The sequence below is a fragment of the Temnothorax americanus genome, unplaced genomic scaffold (genome assembly GCF_048541705.1).
Source record: "Temnothorax americanus isolate GAGA-0224 unplaced genomic scaffold, ASM4854170v1 Scaffold3, whole genome shotgun sequence".
Classification (NCBI taxonomy): domain Eukaryota; kingdom Metazoa; phylum Arthropoda; class Insecta; order Hymenoptera; family Formicidae; genus Temnothorax; species Temnothorax americanus.
In genome coordinates, this window is record NW_027509442.1 from 1,947,242 (window position 1) to 1,973,352 (window position 26,111).

General features: G+C 39.1%; 2 protein-coding genes across 9 annotated transcripts; one reads left to right on the top strand and one right to left on the bottom strand.

Annotated features, from left to right (window-relative positions):
• Positions 1–6: 6 nt before the first annotated feature.
• Positions 7–24,466, top strand: LOC143900555 (calcium release-activated calcium channel protein 1). 8 transcript variants are annotated; one of them, XM_077412043.1, is made up of 5 exons: positions 14,060–14,371; positions 15,599–15,844; positions 17,705–17,904; positions 21,306–21,434; positions 22,026–24,466. In XM_077412043.1, the coding sequence occupies exons 3-5, from the start codon at positions 17,737–17,739 to the stop codon at positions 22,551–22,553; spliced, it is 825 nt and encodes a 274-aa protein (XP_077268169.1). In that variant the 5' UTR covers positions 14,060–14,371; positions 15,599–15,844; positions 17,705–17,736; the 3' UTR covers positions 22,554–24,466. The 8 variants fall into 8 exon arrangements, with proteins under 8 accessions (XP_077268164.1, XP_077268167.1, XP_077268162.1 ...); XM_077412042.1 differs by lacking the exon at positions 14,060–14,371 and adding an exon at positions 14,690–15,047; XM_077412038.1 differs by lacking the exons at positions 14,060–14,371; positions 15,599–15,844 and adding an exon at positions 7–46.
• On the bottom strand, positions 24,053–25,601 carry LOC143900645 (uncharacterized). Its single transcript, XM_077412245.1, has 3 exons — positions 25,410–25,601; positions 24,556–24,865; positions 24,053–24,267 (listed from the first exon to the last, which is right to left on the bottom strand). Exons 1-3 carry the CDS (start codon positions 25,590–25,592, stop codon positions 24,053–24,055), a joined length of 708 nt encoding a protein of 235 aa, XP_077268371.1. The 5' UTR covers positions 25,593–25,601.
• Positions 25,602–26,111: the final 510 nt, after the last annotated feature.

Here is a 26,111-nt window from a genome sequence, read left to right on the forward strand (position 1 = left end):
CCACCACCACAGCATCACAGAATGAGGTCCATGCGGTCGGTGCGACGTGAGTGTATCGTGCTCCGGCGACGATGCGGCGCCGAGTCCGAGAGCACTCCGAGCTCGGCACGCGGCGCTTCGTGAGTAGCCGCGTCGTCGTCGTCGTCGTCGTCGTCGTCGTCGTGCATCCTAATGCTCTCTTCACCCAAAGGGACTCGCATAAACGCATAAGCATAAGAAAATTGATTGATCCGTATACATGTGTATAAGGAAATAAACTAATCCGTTTATGCTTATTATGCACCTATGCAAGTTCGTCTGGATAGACTCTAAAGTCTAAAGGATTCCCAAGGGACGATGCTGATGCTTCCAGATTCATTTAATATAAGCATACCTTATTGTTCAGCGTTGCGCTCTTGTCTGCTAATACCTGCACGTGCGGCGTGAGACAATAATGAATCTGAGCTTCTATTTAGCTCGCCGCTAACGAGACATTACGAGCGCCTTTGTGTTTGAGATACAACACGTGCGTAGAACGCCATCAGGTATCAGAGAGTCCTCTTACTCTTGAGAATTTATAACTCGCGTTCGCGCGACGCGCTAAGTGTCATCGTTCAATTTTAGACGCGGATCCGTCTTTTTTTTAGCGCCGACACATTCAGCAATGCAGATTTAAATATCGCTCACTGCTCGCCGCTCTTTAATTCGAGAGGTCGCCGTGAAAGGAAAAAAAAGTCATATTTAAAATGCCCGTGCGATTGTGTGCTTCAGGAGAAATCGTAACGCGGCTTGCCTTCAAGGTCAAGCTTAACGTCCGACGAGCTGAACGGCGACGACGTAATCGTTTTCCATCTCACTGGTAATCATATGATTCTAATACGTAACGGGAGATTCAGACCTGGCGACCTATTATGGACTTGTTCGGAATGAATTCCGATCGGAATTGTTCCGTTTTCCCTAGAAATTTTCCAATCGACTTTATAAACTAGGTATAACTAATTCACGTGCAGCTCTGTGTCACGCTTTTACCGTGATGCGCGTGACGCGAATTAGCGTCACGCTGAAGTACGAGCGAAACGAGAGAGTCATCGCTGAGTTCCATTGATTCATCAACGATTGAAAGTTCCTCGAACGGGACACATTTACCAGATTAGATCACTGTGACACACAAAGAAAAAAAACTATTGATTTACATTGACCCGTGCCCCTGAAATAGCGATTACGATTGATCGTGTTGACGAGGTAGACATTGTTATCGCATCCTTTTAATGGATTGTAGCAGGTAGAGCAGGTTTCTCTGTTAACTTTCTTTTTTGCGAACTAAAGTAACGTTCTTGTATCACGCGAGCTAAAAGCAAAGATGCGTAATACATTGTGGAAAAAGAAACATGATTTATTTTTTTATTTTTTTTTTGCAAAACTTGTTTGCGATTTATAACAGCGTCTCAACGTATGAACTTACAGGCGCGTATTAAAGTTAATTAAAGGATATACGTGTATTTCATGTGCACTCCAATAAGTGCTAAAATTCATGTGTTAAATAAAAATTAAGTCCAGGTTGCAAAACACTGCCGAAAAAGAATAAAAAACCTTTATATTTGTTTTTTTTTTTTTTTTTAGCAAAATTCAATTATATAATCTGTTGATTATATAATTGAATTTTGCTAAAAAAAAAAAAACATACGGAATTATTAATATTTTAATGCATGAATTTGTAGATTATGCATATCGCGAAGCACATATCACGTTTCCCGTATACACTTATCGATCAAATGGCAAAATTCATGTGTTGAATATTAATAACTTTGCGTATAACACACTTCACTTTCGAAAAGAGAGCTTTCCGAGAATCGCTGTATTTGTCAATACATCGTACTCGTTTTTAACACAAGTAATATTTGCATAGCGTAAAAATTTCTTTTCCGAAATTCTATATTTGCTTGCATCTTTTGGGAATGAACAATGTAAATTTAGAATTAATTTACCGCAAACAAGAGATGAATCGATAATGAGCGGTCTGTGTCTAATTGATGGCATGCGTGCATGTATTTTTGTTTTCTTTGTGCCATATCCGCTGCGAGGCTGCACAAATCCATTATTCTCTAACGGAGAGATTAAGTCATGCACAGCTGGTGGCGTTATCTGTCGACAGATATGGGCACTTTTTTTTCGCGTTGATTGTCGAGCTCGGTCGTTATTATTTGACTTCCACGCTTGCCGAATTCGATTTGCTCGAAATTTTCGAACAAATACATAAAACGCGCCGAGCAACAATTCGAAATGACGAACGCAAAGCATGACATTTCAGATTTCAGCCAGTCGATATTCTCGACTTTTTTTTTAAATAGGACTTGTTTGAGCCGCACATAAACCGACTATGCAAATGACAGGGCATGTATGTATATTTAGGTGTTTTAGAGTTGTGTTCGCTAAATATAAATATGATATATTTTATCCACGGCTTGAACGTTGTATATAGGTATTATTCTCCATATACATGGCTGATAAGCTATAGCGCCTATAAATTCACGTGGACGGCATTAATGACTCGAGAGCAACGAAACTTCGATGTAAATTTAGCTGTGAAATTTTAAAGTTTCTGACTCTATGAATGGTATTCATAGTCCGATCTTGCATTCAAAATCGTCTTAAGTAAGCGATCTCGAGACGCTGTACGGTGCCTATAGTCACAGATTTAAGGCGATTTTGAACATAAGATCGGATTATGAATGTACCGTTTGCCTTGTGATCCGTTTAATTCTTATTTTCATGTTCTAACAAAATAAAAAATATACAATTATATCCACTTTTAATGAAGAGTACCGCTGGTAATATTTAATAAATATATATTTTATAACTAACGGAAATAAAGATTAGATCAGGAACAATGAATACACACACACACACACAGTTGGAAATTTTACTTTGATATATTTACCGCCTCGTCAATCATCTTATGCGAGAGTGCCTTGTCATTCAAATACGAATGACACCAAATTCTTGTAAGAAATCTCAATAGCGCAGAGTGATGTTGAAAGACGGCATAACGATGCCCATTTTGGTCTATCGTTGTCTATTAGACGTCCTTAGACGTCGCTATCGTGTCACTGCCTACCTGAGGTTTTTACAAGGAAGATAATGAAGAAAAGATGACTTTTCAACTTCCGAAGTCATCATGTTCATTTTCATGAAATTGGGTATCATTTGTAATTTACATGCTCAATTGACGACGTCGATGTATCAAGCAATATTCTGCCGATTGAATTAATCGTCAATTTAAAGTTAATCGGAGTTCAGTCGAGGCTGTCCTAAGGGCGATTTTTAGTTTCACAATTCGCCTTTTAGTTATCATTCGCACTCTAATCTTTCTTTCCGGGCGTTGAGCAACAAAAGAAAAAATAATTCTATCCACGTTAACGAAACGCCAAACGGTAGAGGGTACCATTCGACAAGTTAATCGCTCGGTTAAGTTAGTCGGAAGTTAGTTGGAGCCATCTTAACACATTGCCTCGAATTGTAAAAGTATAAGCGCCGTATGACAGACAGTGTGATACGCGCAACTGCACGTGTGTGCAAGTGCCGCGCATCTGTCTATGTATCGCGGGTACTTCCGTTCGGGGTGGTTCGGGGGTTGCGACGAGGAACTAAGGAAGGTCGCGACGTGACTGCTGACGTCGACGCGTCGTGTGTGAACGCGGTTACCTCAGTTCCCGTTCCCCGTTCCCAGACGGTTTCGACAGTTTTTCGCGAGTCAGCTCCAAGTCATTTTCGCGAGGCAAACCGAGGCGCCTCGCGTGCGAGTCGTGCGACCGTATCCCATCGGCATCGTCGAACGCCGTCGTGTCCTACGGGAAGGAGGAGCGAGCGAATCGCGCGGCGGCGGCGACGGCGACGGCGGTGACGACGGCAGGGTCGATACGTTGACTTCAAGGCCTTCAAGGGCGCGCGGATCACCCACGCAGGGTCGCGGGCCAGCTTTTGCGTAAGTCAGATTCCTCGAAAATGATACACGCGTTTTGCACTGTCTGGTGGACACAGGCATGCGTGATATACGTTGACGTGGTAGCCTGGTAGCTGATAGCTCACGAAACGGATGGAGTTTGCCGCTTGCCGCATCGCGATCGGACGTATAGGTTATGTTTCTCTGATACAATTTGACGCTGGGTTTAAACGTGTAACGAGGCAAAATTAAGGGGAATTTAGAATTTTTATGACTCCGTTTATATTATTTTATATTACTGCGATAGCTAAAATCTTTTATACATTTTTATAATTAATTTTGATATATGTATTTTGAATGATATATACTCGGAAGAATTAATTAGATTTGTCGTTGTGCGTGTGTGATTTTAATCTGTGTGATGCGGTGGAGTAAATATATGTTGGAGTTCATGCGGCTTTTTAACATGAACGTGACAAATATTGATCTTCCACGTATCCACAGACTTATTTATTATGCACGCGTTTAAAATGTTTTGAGAGGAAGAGAAATAGAGAGAATGTTTTTGTGTATTTTCATATCGAATTTCGTTTAACTGGTTTAACTAAAATATTCTGTGATGTATTCAAAGTAGACCGCTGTTTAGCGAAAATTTCACAGAAGAGAGTTTATTTATTCCAGTTTTTTTTGTGGCATTCGGAACTTATAAAAAGCTGTTGACGAAGAAAGAGATTTTAAATAACAATTTTTTCTAAATTTTTTTGCAGGTGAAGTTTATTTTGCAACGAAAATTTAATGCTAATTTACAACTTATTGACCTATACTGACATATGATATTTTGGCAGACGAAATTTTTTATTTAAAATTTTAACATTGCGAAATTGATTTCTGAATTATCGAATAACGAGATTGAAATATAACAACTTAGTTTGCATTTTAAATAATAACTTCTTTGCTACATCCATGAAGAACATAAACATTTTATTTTTTCTTTCTGTGCCTATGACGCAGGTGTTCTTATTTATATTGCAATAATTGCAATCATGACATTAATAACATTACGAATTTTCAAAATCCAGAAAATATCGTTTGATACTTATTAATATCTATTAATATCTTTGGCGCGATCAACAAAATTCCTCAACGATTACATCTTCGCTAGATTCATATAATCTTTTAGAATACATAAATTCGAACGGGAAGAAGTATACACACACAGAGAGATTACTTTTTCTTTCACATTTTGTCGGTATGCGTGTATAATTTTGCGAATTAAATAAGTTGGCGCGAAAGTATATATAAACGCGAGTTCTATTTTTCTCATAGCGCGACGTAAAGAAAAATCACATAAACCTTTGCAAAAATTTGTAAACTCGACGTCAAAGCTGAAGAGTATTTGCAGACGTGTCAGAAACTGACATAGATACTCGTCAGATTAAATAACGACGCGATTTACGGATTTAATTACGCAAGAGACCTGCGTCTGACACGCCCACTTACAATCAATCATCTCGATGACATAATATTGATAAAAAAACACCCAGCGCTGCTTCGGGAAAAATTCTACTACATACAATGTCAGGGAGTTCTTGCCATTCTTACTGTTGTTCCTTGATCCTTTCAGTTTAAAATAAGAACTTTTCAATCGATATATCAGATTCGATTAATTGGAGCAAAAAGTGACGAACGAGGAACGTTTACAAAATTGTTCTCGTTGATTTTATCCTGTAAAATTATTTACTAGATAGCTGTTATTTCAAAATCTTTCGTATGAAACGATACTTAAGGGTGTCGGGGTAGTTAAGAGCGATTGTTGCCGATGTTAATGGTGCGTTAACTCCGGCTCGTAAAAGCTAATAGCCGGGTGGAACGGAGGGTGTCGGCAAAAGCAGCGACAAGAAGGGGTCGTATTAAACACTCTGCAAGATTTAAGCCAATGGATACGGTGACTATCATCGCATCCACTGCGCTGATCGACTGCAATATTGATGCAGTCAGATTTTTTCGCTGCAGGCTGAGATATATTACTTCGTTGGGCTTAAAACCCAATGGGATGTAATTTCAATTGATCTCGACGCATGAAATTGGTCTCTATATTTATTCGTGACCAACAACCGATTATGGCTCGTTGGAACGATTGAATCAATCATTGGAAACGATTAAATTTCTACGAGTTGAAATCTCGATGCTGTAAACATGCGGAGTATTCTCCACGCCAGCTAGTAGCGTATATATGTATTTTTATAGTTTTGTAGCATTTTTATCGTTTTTTAATTTGTTTATAGGAAATATTCCAATTTCAATCTCAACTATGTGTGATTAATTTTTATTCGTATATACGCAACTCGGAGGAAATATTTCGTCCTGACGCTATCGACCCCTCTTTTTAAGCGATCGCTTTTTTTAATATAATTATCGCACGGTGTTATGACGTAAAGCTTCGATTTAAACTTTAAACGATAGATATAGTTGCATGTGCACAAATAACAATATGTTTTACTGTAATATTTTTTATCGAACCTCATTAACCACCAACAATGTCAATTAATCTTTTTAAGGAGTGTGATTGGTTCTGTAACAAACTGAATTTTTAACGAGACCGTTGTCAACCAAGAAAGTTTGAAAATAATGCCCAGGCTTCCCTTAGCTAAGATTTCCGGATCCCCATGTACGGTCGATTCGAAAACAACCTTTTCTCACATCACCGAAACACCAAATAACAATTTCTTTTATTAAATAATAACGGTCGAACTCTAATGAAGTTACAGGAAACAGCTCGGAATCGGCAGCTTACTTAATCGCGTTACTTTTGAAATCTGCCGTTAATAATATTTATATCGTCTATCGGGATACCTCGTGCGTCTGATTGCATACTTATCGCGAGATAAATCGTGTCTCGCGGTGCCGAACGGTCCACGGCCCGCGTTGTTGCGGCAATATCGTCGTCGATCTGCCGTTGCGCGCTTTCGCGACGCGACGCGACGCGACGCGTGATAAGCGACACGCGAGAAAGACGGAGAGAGAGAGAGAGTTTCCAGTTTTCTCGGTGACCGGTGTACCGTTGCTTTCCACGCTCAACTGACACGGCCGGACCGCGGCTTTTCAACCGATACACTCCGAACGAACGGCCTTTCGAGAGCAGCGTGCCAGTCGGCATTCGCGAGCGTAACGCGTACATCGCGTTTCTTTTCCGCTCCGAGGCGAGGGCGCGAAGCGGTTTCCGTTCTTGCACGGATTCCTGCGTTCCGCGAGTGTTAACGGGAGTTCCCGGGAGAGTCCCGCTCTTCCCGCTGGACTCACGCTGGGCGATTCGAGCGGTGTTTCGCGGCCCGATCCCCTTTCCATTTATCGAAGTAACGCGTTAGCGCGCATCACGGTAAAGTCGGTATTTTTGTATAGTTCTCGGCGCGAGTTAGTTCGGATTTCTCTGTGCTATAAATACCGAGAGGAATGATATTTATAATGTTTAATCGTGATAATGGGAATTAAACGCCAACATGCGCCGCGCAGAATACGTTTCCGCGTATCTATAAAATTCGAAACAGTATCGAAAAATTTCCGTTGTCATTAGTTTTATCTTCGATTTATTCGGTATATACGAATAACTGTTGCTCGCGAGGCTCATTTCTAATTCCGAATACGTATAGTTGCTAATATTGCGACCCGTTTCGCGCTTTCCTTTGCGAACATGGAACCCCGTCGACGTGTTGATATCGGCATCTGTAAGTTCTTTAAAAATTCTTTAAAAACGATTTTATCTTGCGAAAACGCAACGATTAAAGGGCAGTTTTGGAATCCCCCTTTATACTTATCCATTTTTTTTAATCAGTAATCATTAATTTTATTTCTTTATCATTTTGCTAAGCTCATTGGTTTATCGTTAACAAAAATAAGCTCGATTTATCCGATAATTATTTATATTTTTAGTAATATACGCCAAGTTAAAAATGCGCTCGTCAAAGAGTTATAAATTTTCCGTTGAAGAAAAAGATTATCTACAGTTGCGAATGTGTTTGTTATCTCATTCTTATCTTTTTAGTTTACCTTGCATTGTTTCTGTGCATTGTTAGAGTGCAAAGTACGTGTGTATGTGTTTAGTTATTGAATGCCCTTCGCAATTTTTTAAGATCTCGACGTAACAACGTCCGGTTTCGCGAAGGTAAACGATAGTCGAGAAGTTTAGTCGCTAATGAGGCACAGTGACTTGCGAAAGACTCGCCAATTGGAATTATTACTCGTTTCTCCTCTCGTTCGAGCCCGGCGTTGAACAAATTTTCGTTTCGGGTTTTCCCCGGTATCGACCTCGAGAGAAATCAAAACAGTCCGCGACCATGGTATTCTCGTGTCTGTAAGTTAAGTGCACATGTACGAAACAGACTTTTCAATCGCAGCACAGCTTGTATAATTGCTCGTAAGTCGTGCAATAACAGGATACCGCGAATAATAGGCTGCCAACGTAACAATAACTCGCGTATAATACTCGCTACTCTGTCCACAGTCATCTTCGACGCGAAGACAGGAGTTCCCGAAAAAATGGGCATTCTTGAGTATAATGGTAAACGTCTCTGGATGTTGATTAATCGCGCGCGAAGATAGAACGGAAAGGCCTTAGATTAAGATTCTAGGATGACACCATCGCTAGGCTGTAATAAATATCACCTCGCATAATCTACGCCATTCCCATCTCGCGTTGCACTTCTCCTGAACTGGTATATTTATTGCAACCTCGCCGGTATTATTATTTATCTTTCCGCGCCGGCCTCAATTCTCGAGATTGTGTATCGCATATCCCGTTATGTTTCTTATGTGAGATTATTTTGAGGACGAAAATAGAAAATTTTTTGATTAATTTAATGATGTGCATTGAGAAAAAAATATTTACATAAAGAAATTATTTATCTAGATTGTTGCCAAGAGCTTATTTACTTAATATAATATAATACATATATATATATATATATATATATTTATTCAGAATTAGATAGTTATTTTTACTTAATTTAAATAAAAATATTTAATTCTAAATAAATATGTATATAAATATATATATATATATATATATGTGTGTATTATATTAACTAAATAAGCTCTTGGCCACAATCTCTAAATAAACATTTTTTTAGATCTAAATATTTTTTTTGGTGTGGAAGAAATAAAAAAATCGTTAATTTACAAGGTTAATTAGCAATTAGTCAGATAGATAAATATCTCATATATATAAATGTCTTTTATATAATAAATTATTAATTCAAGGACAAGAGAATGTACTTTTACGTCATGTTTCCGCGAAAGAAAGAACGTATCCTGGTGATCCGAGCATCTTTTAACTAGGTGTTCAGCGCATTCGGCATTGCAAATATAAAATTAACAGTCATAATATGACACGTGAATCATCGTCGCGTTCACGAGAGATCAATTAATGGCATTCGGCCTTTTTCGGCCTGAACGATCCCGACGATCCCGTCATCTCGCGCGAGAAGAACTTCTCGACAACGCTGTTTATTGATTCAGGTTTCGACGGGTTTTCACAGAAAACATCGGCCGCGTAGCATCTACGAAATTTATTTATAATCAATCGTAACCGTAAATCATCTGCAAGTCACGACAACACACCGATCCTGATCGTTTCGCTTACTGTCTGTTTTAAGTAATAACATTGAACGCTTTGCCTATTAAAAATACATAAAATAATGATTCGGTAGAAAAAATGTTATTTAAAGAAAATATATGCAGAGTATATATATATACATACATATATGTAAGCAGCCATTGCTCTTTACTATTCACTTTACGTTGAAAAGGATAGGCCAATAAAGTTCAATTTAATACTTCGAATCGATTAACTCTATTTGTGAGCCTAAGCGATTGCCCGTCCAGTCGAACTATCGAGTACGCGCGTACGGAACAAAAAAATTTGAGCTTTATCTCGCCATAATTTCTTTTAACTTAAGAGAGATAAAAGGAAGGCCGTTGTGGCCATTTATTTCGAAGGCGAGACTAAGTGGGGCACCCCCGTAACATTTTTTGCAAGGAGTGCATCTCGGTCTTTCGTTCGTTACGAGTAGGTGTCAAATAGATCAGACAGTCCGCGCTAACTATAACTAGGCTACCGGGGATGCCCTGACCCTGACTACCCATACGGCAAACGAACGTATCGTCTTCATGGCGCAGAGAGTAGGCGACCGCATCCTGGACGGCTGCCATCGGGAGATCTAAATAGAACTATACCTACCGTCTTTCGACGGCGGCGGGACGACCACTTGACCACTTGTGCATGCGGCCGTTTCAATAGATTCCGTTCCATCGCGTCGACCATTTGCGCGAGAAATGCGAACGTCTCATTAACCGATGGATGAATAACGATCCTAAAACTGTAGTTGCGCATATAGCGTGGGTATGCGTCCCCCATCCCCCGTCTTAACCGCAAAATGTCTACACTGCTGAACGTTCAGACTACTATTCTGGATGGTACAAAGTGGAGCGCTACATGCCTGCCAAATGTACGTTACATTGTGTATGAAATTATTTAGTTAAAATAAGAACTGATGCATCTTGACAGCACGAGATATTATTTTTCCATGCATGCGGGTTCCATATGCATATTTTTTTTTCATTTTGTAACGGTTTTGTTTTAGTTAATAATGCCGAACTATTTAATTTAAGACCTTTGACCTTTTACTAAACTTTAATAGCACATTTAAAATTTAAATCAACAGTATATTTCAATTGTGAAATTTGAACTATTGATATAGGACTTTTTATTTTTATTTGCGTCACCATCTGCGTGGTTATCAGCTGTTTCTTTCAGTTGCTTCAGTTGTTACTGCTAAAGTTGTTACGTGAATGAGTAAAGGAAATTTGATATTTCAATCTATAAGGAGAGAGGTAATCAAGAACAAATTGCGAGAACAAGAGAATAATAAAACACATCGAGACAATATTAATTCTATAAACTTAGATCTGGAATATACTCTATATTATATAATCTATATCTTTCGTTATGTCTCTCTCTAAACCTACTGCCAGTTTTATTATTATGACAATCTAGAATTTTGAGATAAAATGGAAAAAATATTAGTCAATAAAGTTTTTCGATAATTACGTGCTGTTCCGTTACTTTTTTATCACTTTATTTTTTTCTCATAATTTCATTTTTTTATCGATTCTTCGAACGTGTTTGACATTTTACACACTAATGCGAAATGTTTGAAATCTCTTCTCAGAAAAAATATTGTGGGAAACCTCGAGAATTAACGAGAGCATCCGTATCATATTTCTAGCTGTTTTATAACGTGGAAATTTGAAATATCTGCGCAACTCGGCGAAATAAAATTATCTTGAAAATGATCGTTCGATTAGTTCGAACTACGTATGTCGTTCTGGGACACGGATAGGAAGTCGACGTATAGCGCTGACGTGTACTATTGTGAGGAGTCACGAAAACATATCGTTTTGTAAAAAAATGAAGAAATAATAACGTATTTTTTTTGCTTACGCGTGCCACGCGCCTGTCAGAAACAAAGTCGGGTAATTTGTGGAAAAATATATCGCGTCTATGTAATTTATATGACGGCGTCACACACGTGCCCACTTAGTATAAATGCAGTTTCGTAATTTCTACAAAGAAAACATACGTGTTGTCAATGAAGCTTGACGCTCCCGAACCTCGATATGCGCGAATTTAGAGCTGTGCGGATATTCGTTTGAAGAGCGATTATGTATCAATCGTTTAACGCTGATTTACTTAATTAAATCGAGTTATTTAACTTGCGTCAAACGCAACATTTCGTTATGTAGATCATTATTGACTTAAAAAATTCTCAGGGTCCATAGCAATCAAAATGAAACTCTCCATCAGTAAAAGATGCTTTGTGTTTTAAATATCTGAATTTACTTGCAGCATTTCTATTGTATTCTTTCTTTTTTTTGTTAATAAAGAGATGGAGTTTTTAAAAGTTGTATAAATCTTACTGTTTTTATGTATAAAGTTGAAGTATATCTTAAAAAATATGGACGGGAGAAATATCACGAATATTCATATAAAAACGGACTAATGTTAACTGCGAAAACTGCAAAAAAAGCGCTAAAAAGGATATAATTGAAAAATGTGTATCTTGCAATGATAAAAAAATCAGCATAAAATTTTATATAAGTTTTAAACTTTATTTAAAAAGATGTGAAAATATGGACAGAGTAGAAAAGACATAATTTAAAGTAACGACGAAAACGTGTTAAAACGTTAAAACATTAAATTAAAATTAATCCGCAGTAATGTTCAAGTACCTTTTTAAAATGATATTCCTCGATTATCGACTGATATTACCATGATATTATCGATTGATGAGTGTAAGAAATAAAAATCGATTTATCTTAATATGTAATCAATATTGATTCGTACGAGTTTTATCTTATACATTTAAACAGCAAAATTTCCACTTAAAAATGTTGCTTTCACACAGACAGCAATATAAGAATTGAATTTGAAATGTCCGTTGACATTTTCATGCTTTACCGGAATGAATTCCGCGAACATTTTTTCCAGATAATATCGTTCGTGATTTTCGCGTTCTATTATGCCTGACAAGCAAAAGAGTCTGCTTACTCTTTGTCTTTTTTTCCCCTTTTTTAGTGCTGCATAGTGCACAAATGAATCTCGCGACGTGATATCTTTCAAGAACGTTGCGTCAACACAAGGAATAATACGTTTTCGTAATCATAACGATGTCTGCGGCCTGCGCCGTGAGCATAACAAAAAAAAAAAAGAAAATTATGTATTTTCTTCCCGTGCTACCTAATTACACCAAGTACTTATTATCTTATTTTTATTTTATTTCCAGTATTCCAGAAATATATCTACGAGTGCATATTTAAAAGTACAAGCTTACGTTATTTTTACACGTGTGTCCGTTACGTATAATCTACATTTTATACGTTTGCTATTACACTCGAGATCTTCGCGAAAATATTATTCACGAACGCCATTATTCTTTATATTATTAATATTTATAAACTGAGAAAAAAATATATAAGTTGGTTCAACGAAATGTCTCATTGCGGGGTGCCAACGAAAGATGTACTTATTGCAATAATACTTGCTATTGCAATGTTAACATCATATTTTATTGTTTCAACATCATATATTATTCCCTAGATATATATATTTTTTCTGATTGCTAAAACGTAGTCTTTTATGAAAAGTATGCTATACATAGTTGGAGGATTTGAATTAATCACAACTTAAATTCTTTGAAATACAGGTTTGGATGGCAAGAAAAAAGATTATAGTTAATAGGATTACGTATTTACCACCAATCACGTGCGAATTTACTTTCACCAAAATGAATATGTAGTTGTCGCAATGATTTTTGTAATTGATACAAGACATCGTAATTAATAAAATTGCATCATTTTACTTAAACATTTATTCATTATTTATTTATTTATAGTATATTTTTCAATAACTCTCTCTCTCAGATGCTATTGAATCAACAATTTTTTTTCTCAGTGTATTTATATACATGATATCGGGAATGAGGCAACGCGCGACAAACATAAAATATGAATTAACGCGGAACGGAAAATAATGTGCAGCGGGAGATCCGCGAATAAGAGGATTGTTACGGTCGTCAAGGAAACGATCATGTCCGAACAATGGTGGCAATAATTCATCTTATTTTCTTTCCTGTCGGAACGTGCGTGTCTTTTTGCTACATCCATAATGTAAGACTGGTCGTTATAAGACTGGAGAGACGGGTGGGCTTGTTAAGTGTGCGTTCCAAACATTGTGATTGTTCATCCGCAGATAAGAAGCATATGAATGAACGTCTCTTTCCATATCCGTCTCGTCGAGAGATACTCCGTGGATCGCCCTGCGGTTATTCCCCGTTACGTATATGCGATCTTACGTCGCATTGTGTCGGAGATCATAAGAATGTTTCCTCCGACACGCCATGTCAGCATGTCACCGCAATCAAACGGTTCGCGCGTCGGCGGACGGCTGGTCGTTCGGCGATCCTCGGCCGGTCTCGGCGGCGCTCGGCGATCTTCGGCCCGCTTCGGCCGCGCTCGGCGTTGTGTCGGCGCCGCCGCGCCGACCGCTCGCCTCGGCCCGTTGGCCGCGCTCTCGTTCATCTGGTTCATCCTTCATCATCAGTGCGCTGCGCGCTGCCTGCGCTGGTCGGTGTCCTCTTGCGATTGTCGTTTGTGTCGCGCGTCTTCTTAGCTAGTGCGCGCACGAGCGCGCGCTCTAAATTTTCGAACGCGCGAATGGTGTGCCGGAGCCGGAGTCTGTTTTGACCGTGTTCTTGACGTGGATCCAACGATGCGATAGCATCCGGGAGAAAGCGACGCGCGCCGAGAGGAGGACCGACAGAAGGAGAGCAGAATAGCAGAATGTCGAGCTTTCCGCCCGGCATGATTTCGCGACGTTCGCCGATCAGTGTCCCGGGAATGGTAATAAAAAGAAAGAATAGACATCAATCTCTTCCCGATTTATCTTGTCGCATCGTCGGCGCGCACGACTTCCGCCGCTTCCGCGTTATCGTTGATCGCGGAAGAATAAGTTCGTCGTGAGGACGATCGCGGTTATTCGCTGGCGCGCGAGCGACGATCCATCGTATGCGTCTGCGTCTGCGTTTTAATCGCGATTTAATTCCGTACGCGAGCCGCAACGGCGGCGGAATCCGCGTACGTGGCGTTCTTTGGACCTCTTGTATTTTTAGTGATATTGGCAACGGCGCGGCCGCTCTTGGATGACGGTGACAACGCGATAACTGTCTTTACAGTTTACGCGAGAAAGCGAAAAGAGACGCGTATACGGCGCCGGCCCGGTAGATTCGCGACCGACCGAAACTCGCCGCCTCGCTTCTATGTTTGTCCCCTCCGGCTCCGATTCGCCGCCGTTCAGGCGGCAGGGTTAGTGGTTACGTATATATCGCGATTTGTTGTATGTTGGTACCGCACCACCGCGCCAGTGGCGTAATCAACGGCGGTTGGGTCAAAGTGCCGATGTCGGCGTGTCTGCGATACAAAAAAAAAAAAAAAAGAAAAAACCGGAGCAGTGAGCAGCAAGTAGAAAAAAGGAAAAAACCGGATACGGATCGTTAGGTTGATTATATGTATCGGTGGCGTATGTATCTCTTTGTCTTATGCCTCATTTGTTCACGGCACGTATTATGCGTCTTATTTTGTAAAATAGTTACCAAACTCGACGAATTAAGACGTAAAATAATGATGCTGTTTAAAAGAATCAAGAGTTTTTCAAGTATTTCTAAAATACTGTATAAAAATTCCAAATTATTTATTTAGTATAAAAAATGTAAACGTACATTTATAACAAGAATGAAATCTTTAATTTGCATAAATATTAAATACTAAATATTTCTAAATTTATGAAAAATGTGAAATATATATAATTTGTATAAGTGTACATTTTTTGTATGAGTGTGTTTATATATATAATATTTGTACAATGGAAATGTATATTCTCATTAAAAATTGTATAATTCGACACAAACGGTTATCGTAAATCGTACGATTTTTTTCGATCGTATTATTTACGATAATTAAAAATATGAATTTTTATATAACAAATATGATTTTCATACAACGGAGATATATAAAATTTTTGTATAATTTTGTACTTGTTGCTTGTATACTATTTATTATTATACTTTTTAGTGAATGAAGAGATTCAGAGATACGTCCATTACGCCACTGTGTACAACGGCGACAGAATAGGACGATTGCACGAATACTAAGGGCGATTATCATTGCCGGTGTGAGAGACGCAAAGCCGTTTTAAATGAATCAGCGTTTAAAATTGTAAATCCCTCCGGGCGATAAAACGTATTTGTAAACCACCATGCACCTAGATGTGACTCTCGCGAGACGAAACAATCTGAACGCATATGGATATATGAGAATGTAAGGCTGTTGATTGATTACATCAAACTTATTTTGTTTTTGGTTATATTTGTCCCGATATTTCTTTACTTTTAATAAAATAGACTTGCAAGGGTTCGTGTCTTATCTTAAGAAAAATTTAAAAAAGCGCAAGTTTAAGAAACTATATGAGAAAAAAAGTGCAGCTATATGAAAAAATTAACATAGTTTATTTCTTTGTGTCATGCGCGGTTTATCGATCAAGTTCCGCTAATTCGTCAATTACCACCGCGAACAATTCATGTTCAACGAACAATCGATATTTAAGAACAAAAGAAAGGGAGAGCAATATCTACTTCATATCGAATAATCTTATGAAAGTTGAGAAAGTTGAGTTCTTGCTCCGTTTGCGTCGGTATAATTTTATCTCCTGCACTTCGAAGACGCAGAAAAGACTTAACTTATTCTTTCAAGATTCGAAATAAGTGCAACGCGACTAAAATAAAATAGAAATAATACGACAAAGAAGAAGAATGCGTGTAAAATATAAGACATATATTAATGTTTTCTCTTTTTAATCACCAGACGGATTATATTTGTAATCGTATATTATAAGAGATTATTCCGCTAAGTTCGTATTTCTCGGAACGTCCCGATTATTTTCTGCTCCAACTAATATCGTGTGGTCAGATCGGCGATCTTTTTCAACCGGCGCTTTCCGGCGAGCGTGCATTACATTTTTCGACCTTGCGCGCGTGCTACAAAAACGTATGTGGCGACGAGCGCATTAATTTACGTTCACTGGCCTCGCGTCGCGGATTTTCAATCGCTCCAGTTACTGCGATCGGCCGACAAAGCGTACGACTCGCGTGAGCCGTTCAATTGGCACGTTCGTTAAAGCAAATCGAGCGGCGTGTCGCGTTTCGCGATACCGCACCGTCGACAAAAATCTCCGCCGCATTCTTCTTCGTGAAACGCACGGATGAATCGCGTTAAAAAAATAATAATAATGCCAATTTTTCTTTTCTTACGACAACACTGATTGAACTTTTTTTTCTTTTTTTTTCCAAATTTTATAGGTATGTGGGTGTATGATCTTCGTCTTGTGAGCGCCAGAAGATCTTTGTCTAAGAAATATAAACGATCAGTTGAGATTCAGTGCCGAACTCGAGGCCCGATATAGCAGACGAAATTAATGATCGCAAACTGGCGAGTGAATCAAGGACATATACATATACACACATACGTATATAGGTATCTCTAATTACATTCCTTGGCGCGCTATAAAATGTAGGACACTTCGGCGTCTCGTATTTCGATTTTATCTCACGTGGTTTAAATTGATGTCGCACGTGAAATCGAAAACGGAGAGTACTTACCCGGGGCCGTCGTCATCTGCATGTCAACAGAATTGAGTTATGTCAGCGACAGCTTTATATTTCACTTTCTTCAGCGCGCGTTTACTGTCGTACGTCGTTAAGAATTACCGTGCGGCTTAGATAAGCGATGATGAGAATAATCAAGATTAATGCGATCTAAAATAGAGAGGAATTTTCGAGCTCCTCTACGGGAGGGAGCGTTACTAATCGTCACTTCTGCCATCGGTCTAAAATCGAGATAATGAAATAAGACAGACACATAAAATTCAAGATGTATACATATTTATATATATACATATTATATTATTATATAAATACACAAAAAAATATATATTATTAAATGGCAAATGCAAAACGTGCAGCATAATTTTCAATAAAATTTCCAAGATATTTTTTTAGTCACTCGAGAAATAAACTAATCGTATTACTGTCCGTCTTCTCGAGCGGTCGCTTTCTCGTAATTGCGCGAGCGCGCGATCGGAAGGCCGATTCATTCTTCTCATTCATTTCGGTTTCGTTGCAGCTCCGGACCGAGCAGCGCAAGGATCAAGCCTGATGTCCGTATGGTCGACCAGCACCGGGCGCAATTCACTGTTTGGCGCGGAGAGCGGCGGAGCGGTGCTCCCCACTTCGCACTTGCCGACCCACGTACACGTGGCGCACGAACACCTGCGCAACGCTGACGGCCACTGCTTTCACAAGCCGTTCCACGATTACTGTCAGGTCGGTAGACTTGCCCCCCCAGCTGGATCCTTTTCCACGGCAGCAGAACTCCTTTCCTCCTCATCCGCACCGCGCCCGCACATCACATCGCGCATCGCACGCGCATCTTCCCCGTCGCCGGTTTTCGCGTTCTGTACTGCCGCCGCATGCCGCTTCGATATCTCGCGCGCGCGTAGCTTTCCATTGTGTCATTATTATTCTCGTTCCCGGTGCTTTGTCGTTGATTTGAGTTAATTGATAGTTTTTTTATTTTATTGATTGCTGAGAAGATCGCAGGAACGTTAAAGATTACGTAGTTCTCTTGATGGCTGAGAAACGATCTGTTGTTGGCGTATTGAAATGTTGTGTTTTAAAAGTATAATGATATGTGTACGAGATATAAACATTTCCGATATAAATTGTGAATGGCTGCGCTGCAACATTTAGATAAAAAATTGTTTACTTTTGTATAGCGATTATATGAAATATTTAACATTTTAAAAATAAATAATTGCATTTATTTATTTATTTATCTTTTCAAGTTGTATTTTTTTTTTATTAATATGCTAGGCTGAGAAACGTATTAACATATGTAAAAGTAGAGTTCTCTTGAATTAGAATTTGTTTTTTATTAGATTGGATTGAACAAATCGATAATAATTAAAAAGAGATGAATTAAATAACTATTAAGTATGTTAATTTTTTAAATTAGTGAACCAGTTGCGATAAAAACACTCAATTATTTTTTTATCATTACTCCACAAAATAACGTCTAAATCACCCGTAAGCTTTCACCAAATCTAATTGTTGCGTAATTGCAGAAATAAGAGTAGAGTAATTGAGATTTTTTCTCGGATTTTTTTAAATACATATGTGTATATTTAAATACATAATGTATATTTTACATTTTTTTAAATCTTATTCCTCTATCAGAGGATTCCCAATTTATGTTGGGGAGAAATTGAGAAGTGCTTGACGGTAAGATTGTGACTATAAAAATATACATTAGATTTCTCATGATTCTAGCGTACGTTTTCATTGCGCCCGTAATAATAGATCTGTTTTCTTCGTAGTCACAATATTGCCTTTAAACGCCGCTTTAAAACAGGAATTAAGAACGATATAAACAATACCGATTTTATAACTGAAAATCTATTGATATAAATATTGTTGTAATTAATTAATTTATATACGTTATTTCTTTCTTGTAATGTACGTCTCTCTTGTGAAATGTACGTCAAGTACATTAAAAAAATTGATTTGTTTGATTGGTATTGAGAATAATACTAAAGTTAGTATATTGCCGAGAAATTATATTATACGTATATCAGTACTACAAATATTTTTATCGGGATTTGATATCTAATACTGCGGGTATAATTAAAGGCTTCCGGCGTTGTGGTTTTATAATAACAGAGCTATTGCCGACACCGGTATACAATTGCTAGCGAAATTATTTCGGTATTTCTAGATCTTACTTTAAAATAATACTGCGCATTACATCGAACTCGATCATACGGCATCGATGCAACACCGTCAATTTCTGTTTTAATTGCGTTTAATCTCGTTCAACGAGCGACAAATGCATGCCTTTTTAAAATTTTCTTCACTTATCGATTATACGTTATATTTTTTCAAACATCGCGGTTATATCTGACTTTGAGCGCGTAATTAGTCGCATATTCTTCAATTCTTCACTCTGCATGTGTGTACGTACGTATTGATAATTATCCGGATGTCGTTCGTAACGATAACGTCGTAATACCGTACTTCCCATGTTTTTTCTTATTTGCATGCTGCAGAGATCGAGTCGCCGAGTCGTCTTTATACTCGCAATTCACGGCAAAGTGGTTTTATTGAAAACAAAATATTTCCAATATCACTGATACACCCCCGTACGTTCGACTGTATGATATAGATTGTAGACTTTAAATCATGTTAGTTAACTAATCTTTGTTACGATAAGAAAATTTATGTGCATTTATTTCTTTGAATGTGCCGCATGTTTGATTGCTGTGTGAGCTTATTGCGATACTATTAGGTAAACATACGTATCTACAAATATGACGCAAGATACGCGACCTTCTCATCATATACGCAACCTCTTGATTTTATTTATTAATATATACCTAACGTACGCCGACCACGCGTTTGAAATCACTTGTTCATTGTTTACGAGCAAAAACAGACTTGATGGAAGAAACGTGAATAATCGGTACAAGTCGGGCCGATGCAACTCGCGAGTAAGCGCGAATGCTCGAAAGTGCTGCCTGTGTACATACATCAAGTTGTCGAATTGAGTATATCTCTTTCTTAGCTGTAAAAACAAACAAAAGACTGGCATCGTGTGACAAACGTGTTTCTTTCTCGCTCGCCAGTCACTATCTTCAACACGTATTCAAACTGACTCAATGGTATAACATCTCGTGGGTAGAAAAAGACAACTTATTTAATTATTGTCTTCTTCACGTTCGTATCGTGTTGATATTTATTTATTATTATTGTTTAAATCGTCAGACTTATGATAATACAGATCACACGAACGCCAAGAATCGAGAATATCTCGAGAGCGAACATTTCGCACATCTTGTGGCAAGATGCTTGTAAGTGTCGCGATATTTTGCAGTGGGAGCATATCGTTCAGATTATTTTCTATCTCGCGTTACGTACGCTTTTTTCGCGACTTTTGCATCATCTTCTATTTAACGTGCTTGCGATCTCGTTAACTTTGGCCCCTGCCCAAACCGGAAACCTCAACCGCGCGAAGATCGGCGACCGCGAATCGAATCGAGTATAACGTCTTTTCGGCGTACGTATGAAACATTACAGCGAAACGGCACGAGTCACGATGTAAAGTCCCTCGTGCATGCATCGGCGCAAGTACCCCCCCGAAACGCACGTGATGTCTTCATGTATATGTGTACGCATGTTCATGCATGTAGCGTCAAGCGTATGTACGTGTTTCTTCTTCCTCGTGCTCGCCAGACCTCCCGCAAGTAAGACGCACGGCAGTCGATCCTGTCGATCTCGTCATAACGTATCAGCCGCCGCACGTCTCTCGTCTCTACGTTTTTCATTAATTTTCCTTATTATTTGTTTCGTTCAGCGCACCCATTGGTTTTTTGTCCTACTACTGCGGGACTTTTGGCAAGTTCTCCCCCGTTGGCACCGACGTTGCCATCGATCTTCCGGTACGTGCCTCTCTTTCTTACTCGTGCTTAAGCTTCCACGTTGAGTTTATCTTCTCCCTTCCCTCCCTCCCTCCCTGTGAGATCGCAAGATCAAGTGTCGCAAGTGTGCTTTAGTATCCCGCTCTCCCTTCCTCTCCCGTTCCTCGGTGAGACAATGAGAACGCGAGATCGCGGCCCTTTCATCCGACCCGAATTAATTTGCCATCTCCACGTTCGTTTTGTTCGCCACAGTCGACGATGTCGCAAGCGGGGGATGGTCTTCACACGCCGAGCTACTTGTCCTGGAGGAAACTGCAGCTGAGCCGCGCGAAGCTCAAGGCGTCCAGTAAAACATCGGCCTTGCTCTCCGGTTTCGCTATGGTAAGAGAACGTCGCTCGCAAAAGCGTATCGGACCTTTATTTAAACCGTTTCCAACAGCGACAAGTTTTTATCGCGAACTCTGCGTTCACAGATCGACGCGCGTCCGCATCCTCCGCGATTAACTGATCGAGATAACCGTAATAGAGTCTATCGTTTGGTTTTGTAACCATTACACGGAAATGAAAAAAAATCCCCTGTGAACTAAAGAGCATAATTCCGGAAGCGATTTGTATTGTTTTCGGATTAAACGAGCTCACGCGAATACTTATCTCAATCGAATATCACGCAAATAAAAGGTATTTACGCGCGCATATAAAAGTGCAATACTAATTTTATTATTAAGTATTATCTAACATTAAATATTATCAAAATATAGATATTTATTTAAATATTTTTGGAAAGCAACTCGCAATTTTGTTTTACTTCTTTCTCATCGTACGCGGCGAGTTTGCGGAATCTAAATGCGTATTTAACGGAAAAAATTAGCATTTGTTGATGATAATTCTCGTTTCTCGATGACGTGTACGTCGAATGATAAATGCGTCGAGGTAATTCCCGAGACTGGATTAAGGATCTAATACTGTTCGCAGGTCGCCATGGTGGAGGTACAGCTGAATGCCGACACATGCGTTCCACCGGAGATGCTGATCGCCTTCGCCGTGTGCACGACCTTGCTCGTGGCCGTACACATGCTGGCGCTGATGATATCCACGTGTATACTGCCGAACATCGAGGCCGTCTGCAATCTCCATAGCATAAGCCTTGTGCACGAGTCACCGCACGAGCGTCTACACTGGTACATCGAGATTGCGTGGGCATTCTCCACTTTGCTGGGCCTCCTTCTGTTCCTGTTGGAGATCGCGATACTCTGCTGGGTGAAGTTCTATGACATCTCGAAGGTTGCCGCCTGGTCGGCCTGCATAGTGCTGATACCGGTGCTGATAATATTCCTCGCCTTTGCGATACACTTCTATCGAAGTCTGGTCGCGCATAAGTACGAGGTCACGGTGTCCGGCATACGGGAGCTCGAGTTACTCAAGGAGCAGATCGAGTCCACGGACGTGGAGGGTAGAAACGGCGTGAATCTCTTGCAGACCCCGGTAACGCATATCGTTTGAATCGGTCTTCGGAACTTTCCCTGCCGCCGGAATTGGACTCGTGAATCGAGCGCGACAAGAATTTCCGCTCCGCGGAACGCGGCGAGAGAGAGAGAGAGAGAGAGAGAGAGAGAGATCTTTTATATGACGATGTGTTGCGATGAGTGTTGGCAACGTTTCTTGGAGGCCTCTGCCAGAAAAGGGAGTCTTTCGAGCGTGAGCCATTCGAAAAACATGACAGACAGCCGTTTTCTTCATACATATCGGCGCATATGCGCTACAGATGTTATGAAGATTCGGTCAACAGATAAGATCTTCCTTTTTTTTATACGCGTGTTCTCTGTGATGTAAATTAGTATAAGCGCGATCAGACTTCGTTCGTCTGCACGATGCGCGCGTTACGAAAGCATCGTATCGATTTTGGAAGGTGACGAAGTTCGATAACGTCGTTATATATGTAGGCACAAAACACATTCCTTCATTCGCGTTGCGACTTAAAACGTAGGGAAAATAATATGTTTTAGGGATAATGTGAGATTCGCGTGTTATCGCCGTGCACAAAAGGCGATAATACAATAGCCTGAATTGTCGAGAACTGATGCGATTGTGTACTCGAATGTACTTATCTTTTGAAAAATGCATGTTCATCCAAGAAACGCGATCGACTTTTATATTTCTTAAATATTTTGGCGTTATGAGAGAGAGACGTCAGACATGTATCGATAACGCGTTTTGTCACAAAAATTTGCCATCGCTGACACGAAAAAGTCGATATCTTTCTTAAATAGAGATCTAACTCGCAGTGACGGCAATTTCCCTTATCATTCTTCAACGCGCAAGTACATAACTCTCAAATACACGTGTTACGACTGCCGTAAAAATAAGGAACGATATGTCAGCAAGCGGCGAGACTCGGATGTACGCGACATCGCTTGAAATATTACAAAAATGATCGCGGATGAAAGTCGGGAACGTGTATGTCTTATTATTTGTATCCTGGCAAAAAGAATTTTCTTATTTTCTCAGAAATTTTCTAAAAATTTCTCATATTTTAGATTTATAAAAAATTTTGAAATAAATATGTCAAATTTTTCAGATACTTTCAGAAATAACTGAATGAGAATTTTTGGAATATTTCAGTATCTGTATGTATGAAAATTTCAAAATTTCTAATAAATTGCGTGAATTTCTCATATTTAGAAAAAATCTGAAATATTGCATTATTATTTTTATTTCATTATTTTGTCTGAGTTGTTCTGAAAAACATTCCAATTCGTGTAAAAATTCTGAGAAAGTCTTAAAATTTTTATAGAATTTGTTATTAATAATATGAAAAATTCATTTTTTATCAGGGTACGTACCGTTTGGCGTGCGAAACGCGCTGATCGGAGTAATTGCCAAAATAAAAAGTCGTACGTACGAAGTTCGCCGCGAACGCGGAAAAGACTAGTGAAACATGAAACATGTATGTTCAAATCGATCTAGAGAAAACGTAAACGAGACGACGTGACGCAATATGCTTATAAGTGCATCGTTGCTTGACCGTTTATCCTTGAAATGTATAATGTCGGATGAAAAGCTGGCGGTCGGCAGTCGACGTCCTCTATCGTGCTGTTCACGCAGACGTCGTTCTCCCAACGACCCTCTTGCACTTGACGGCTGTCTAGGTGGTAGAAGACACCCCGACCTTCCTTCTTGCCATTTGTAAACTGACCCTCGTAAAGATTACTGTTTTCTATGAGGATTTTAAGATAAATATTTATGGGAATTTCTAAGTAGCACATAGCGCTTTGAATGAGGGACGGCGTGATTCCGAGTTTACAATGTTCGCGAGCGTCGAATACGAGAATAAAATCAAACACAAAGCGGGCGCTAAGGAAGATGTATCACCTTTTGTTCTATGTAATACGTAATTAAAAAGAAATTGATAAACATTTTCGAGCGGACTCATTCTACAAAGTCGTAAATTCTAGACATATATGTATATGTATATTCTCTTCTTTTAATTAATAATACTTGCAACCTTGAATAAGTATCCCTTCTCCATGATAACGATCGTTTGACCACGTGCCCTGGTAATATCCGCTGCCACACTTGTACCAAATCCGGCCGTAACCGTCCCTCTTGTTCTCCCGAAACGTGCCTTCGTAATAGCTGCCGTCCTTGTACCAATTGCTTCCAAATCCGTGTTTCTTTCCCCTCGCCCAGTCGCCGGCGTACATTTTGCGCACCTCACCGTCTTCAGTGATTTTACTGAGGACGCCGTAGCCATGTCTCAGGTCGTTATGCCAGTCGCCTTCGTACATCCAGCCGTAGCTGCGAAGGAACGATTCCTAACGAAATAGTGAACGAAATATCGCCAGCTTAAGATGTACTACACGATCTCGCGGTCTCTAACGAGAAATTATGTATATAATGATATAGCACATATTCGATTATGATTTCAGAATTATATTAAATCGATACGCAAAGCAGGCATTCTATCCTCTTATACAAATAATTGTTGTTACATATTTAGCGAAAGAAGATCCTCATCATAATAGCGAAATTACGAATAGAACAGTTTCTTTGACGCTCAGATTGCGTATGTTGTATTGTGTATATTGAAGTTGTAAAAAATTTATAATTCTTGTTAATATCTTTTTTTTATTCCTTATATTAATTGATATAATTAAAACGTAGATATGCACTGATCAATATTTTCATAGAAAGGAGTGCAACACTTACATTCTATAAAAAAGATATAGAGAAAAAAATATCACGGTTATTGTATTAAAAATAATAATTTTTTTACGCGCGTTTTGCCGTATGTAGAGATATTTGGTAAAGCGAAATTGAGATTATTGGGCTTAAATGGACGAGAAACTTTGAGGGAACATAACACCTGTTGACTCCTATGCCTTTGCCCTCTCTCTTATCGTTTCTCCATTCGCCCTTGTAGTGCGCTTTGGCGATACGTTTCGTCTCGGGGAAATATATAGCGTGGCGCCAGCCATTTCGCTTGCAAACCTCTGCTCGCCGTTCGCACCACGTGGCTCGCTGCGGCTTCAAGAACGGCATCGCGCCGAATATTCGTGAAGAAAACGTCTCGATTTGTCATTCCGCGAGCGATCAACAATCTTCACAGATCGAGATAAAAACTACGTAATTCACGCCGTACGATGCGTTATAGTGCGTGCAAGAAGAAAACAATTGCATTTTATTTTGTAAAATATATTTGGCTCGAAAAAACTTTAAATTTTCCTCCGTGCTTATTCGATATACGCTTTGTTATATTTTTTTAATTTTATTTTACGTATTTTTAAAATTATGTACTTTGCGTGCGTCACTGAAAATGTCTCAATATAACCGATTAGAATTTAAGGACTCTTTTTGTATTTGTCATCTTGAATTTTTGTTTTGATTCCATTTTCGTATTCGGAAGTGCCAAAACCCTTTAAAAATAATTATATATTTGATATATTTTCTTCTAAAAAAAAAAAAAAAAATAAATAAAAAAAATTGGACGTAAAAAAATTTAATTGGTGGTTAGTTTAATAGGCAAGATAACCTTTCTTATTAGTTAGATTAATTACGCAG

Bases quoted from the DNA above. Each gene is read 5' to 3' on its own strand.
- LOC143900555 (XM_077412036.1), top strand. From the start codon at position 7,608: ATGGAACCCCGTCGACGTGTTGATATCGGCATCT. The intron at 7,642-17,704 runs GTAAGTTCTTTA...GTTTCGTTGCAG, and splicing joins ACGTGTTGATATCGGCATCT to CTCCGGACCGAGCAGCGCAA. The intron at 17,905-21,305 runs GTCGGTAGACTT...TGTTCGCCACAG, and splicing joins CGTTCCACGATTACTGTCAG to TCGACGATGTCGCAAGCGGG.
- LOC143900645 (XM_077412245.1), bottom strand. From the start codon at position 25,592: ATGCCGTTCTTGAAGCCGCAGCGAGCCACGTGGTGCGAACGGCGAGCA. The intron at 24,866-25,409 runs GTTCCCTCAAAG...CTATTTCGTTAG, and splicing joins TAGGAGTCAACAGGTGTTAT to GAATCGTTCCTTCGCAGCTA. The intron at 24,268-24,555 runs GTTGCAAGTATT...AAATCCTCATAG, and splicing joins AGAAGGGATACTTATTCAAG to AAAACAGTAATCTTTACGAG.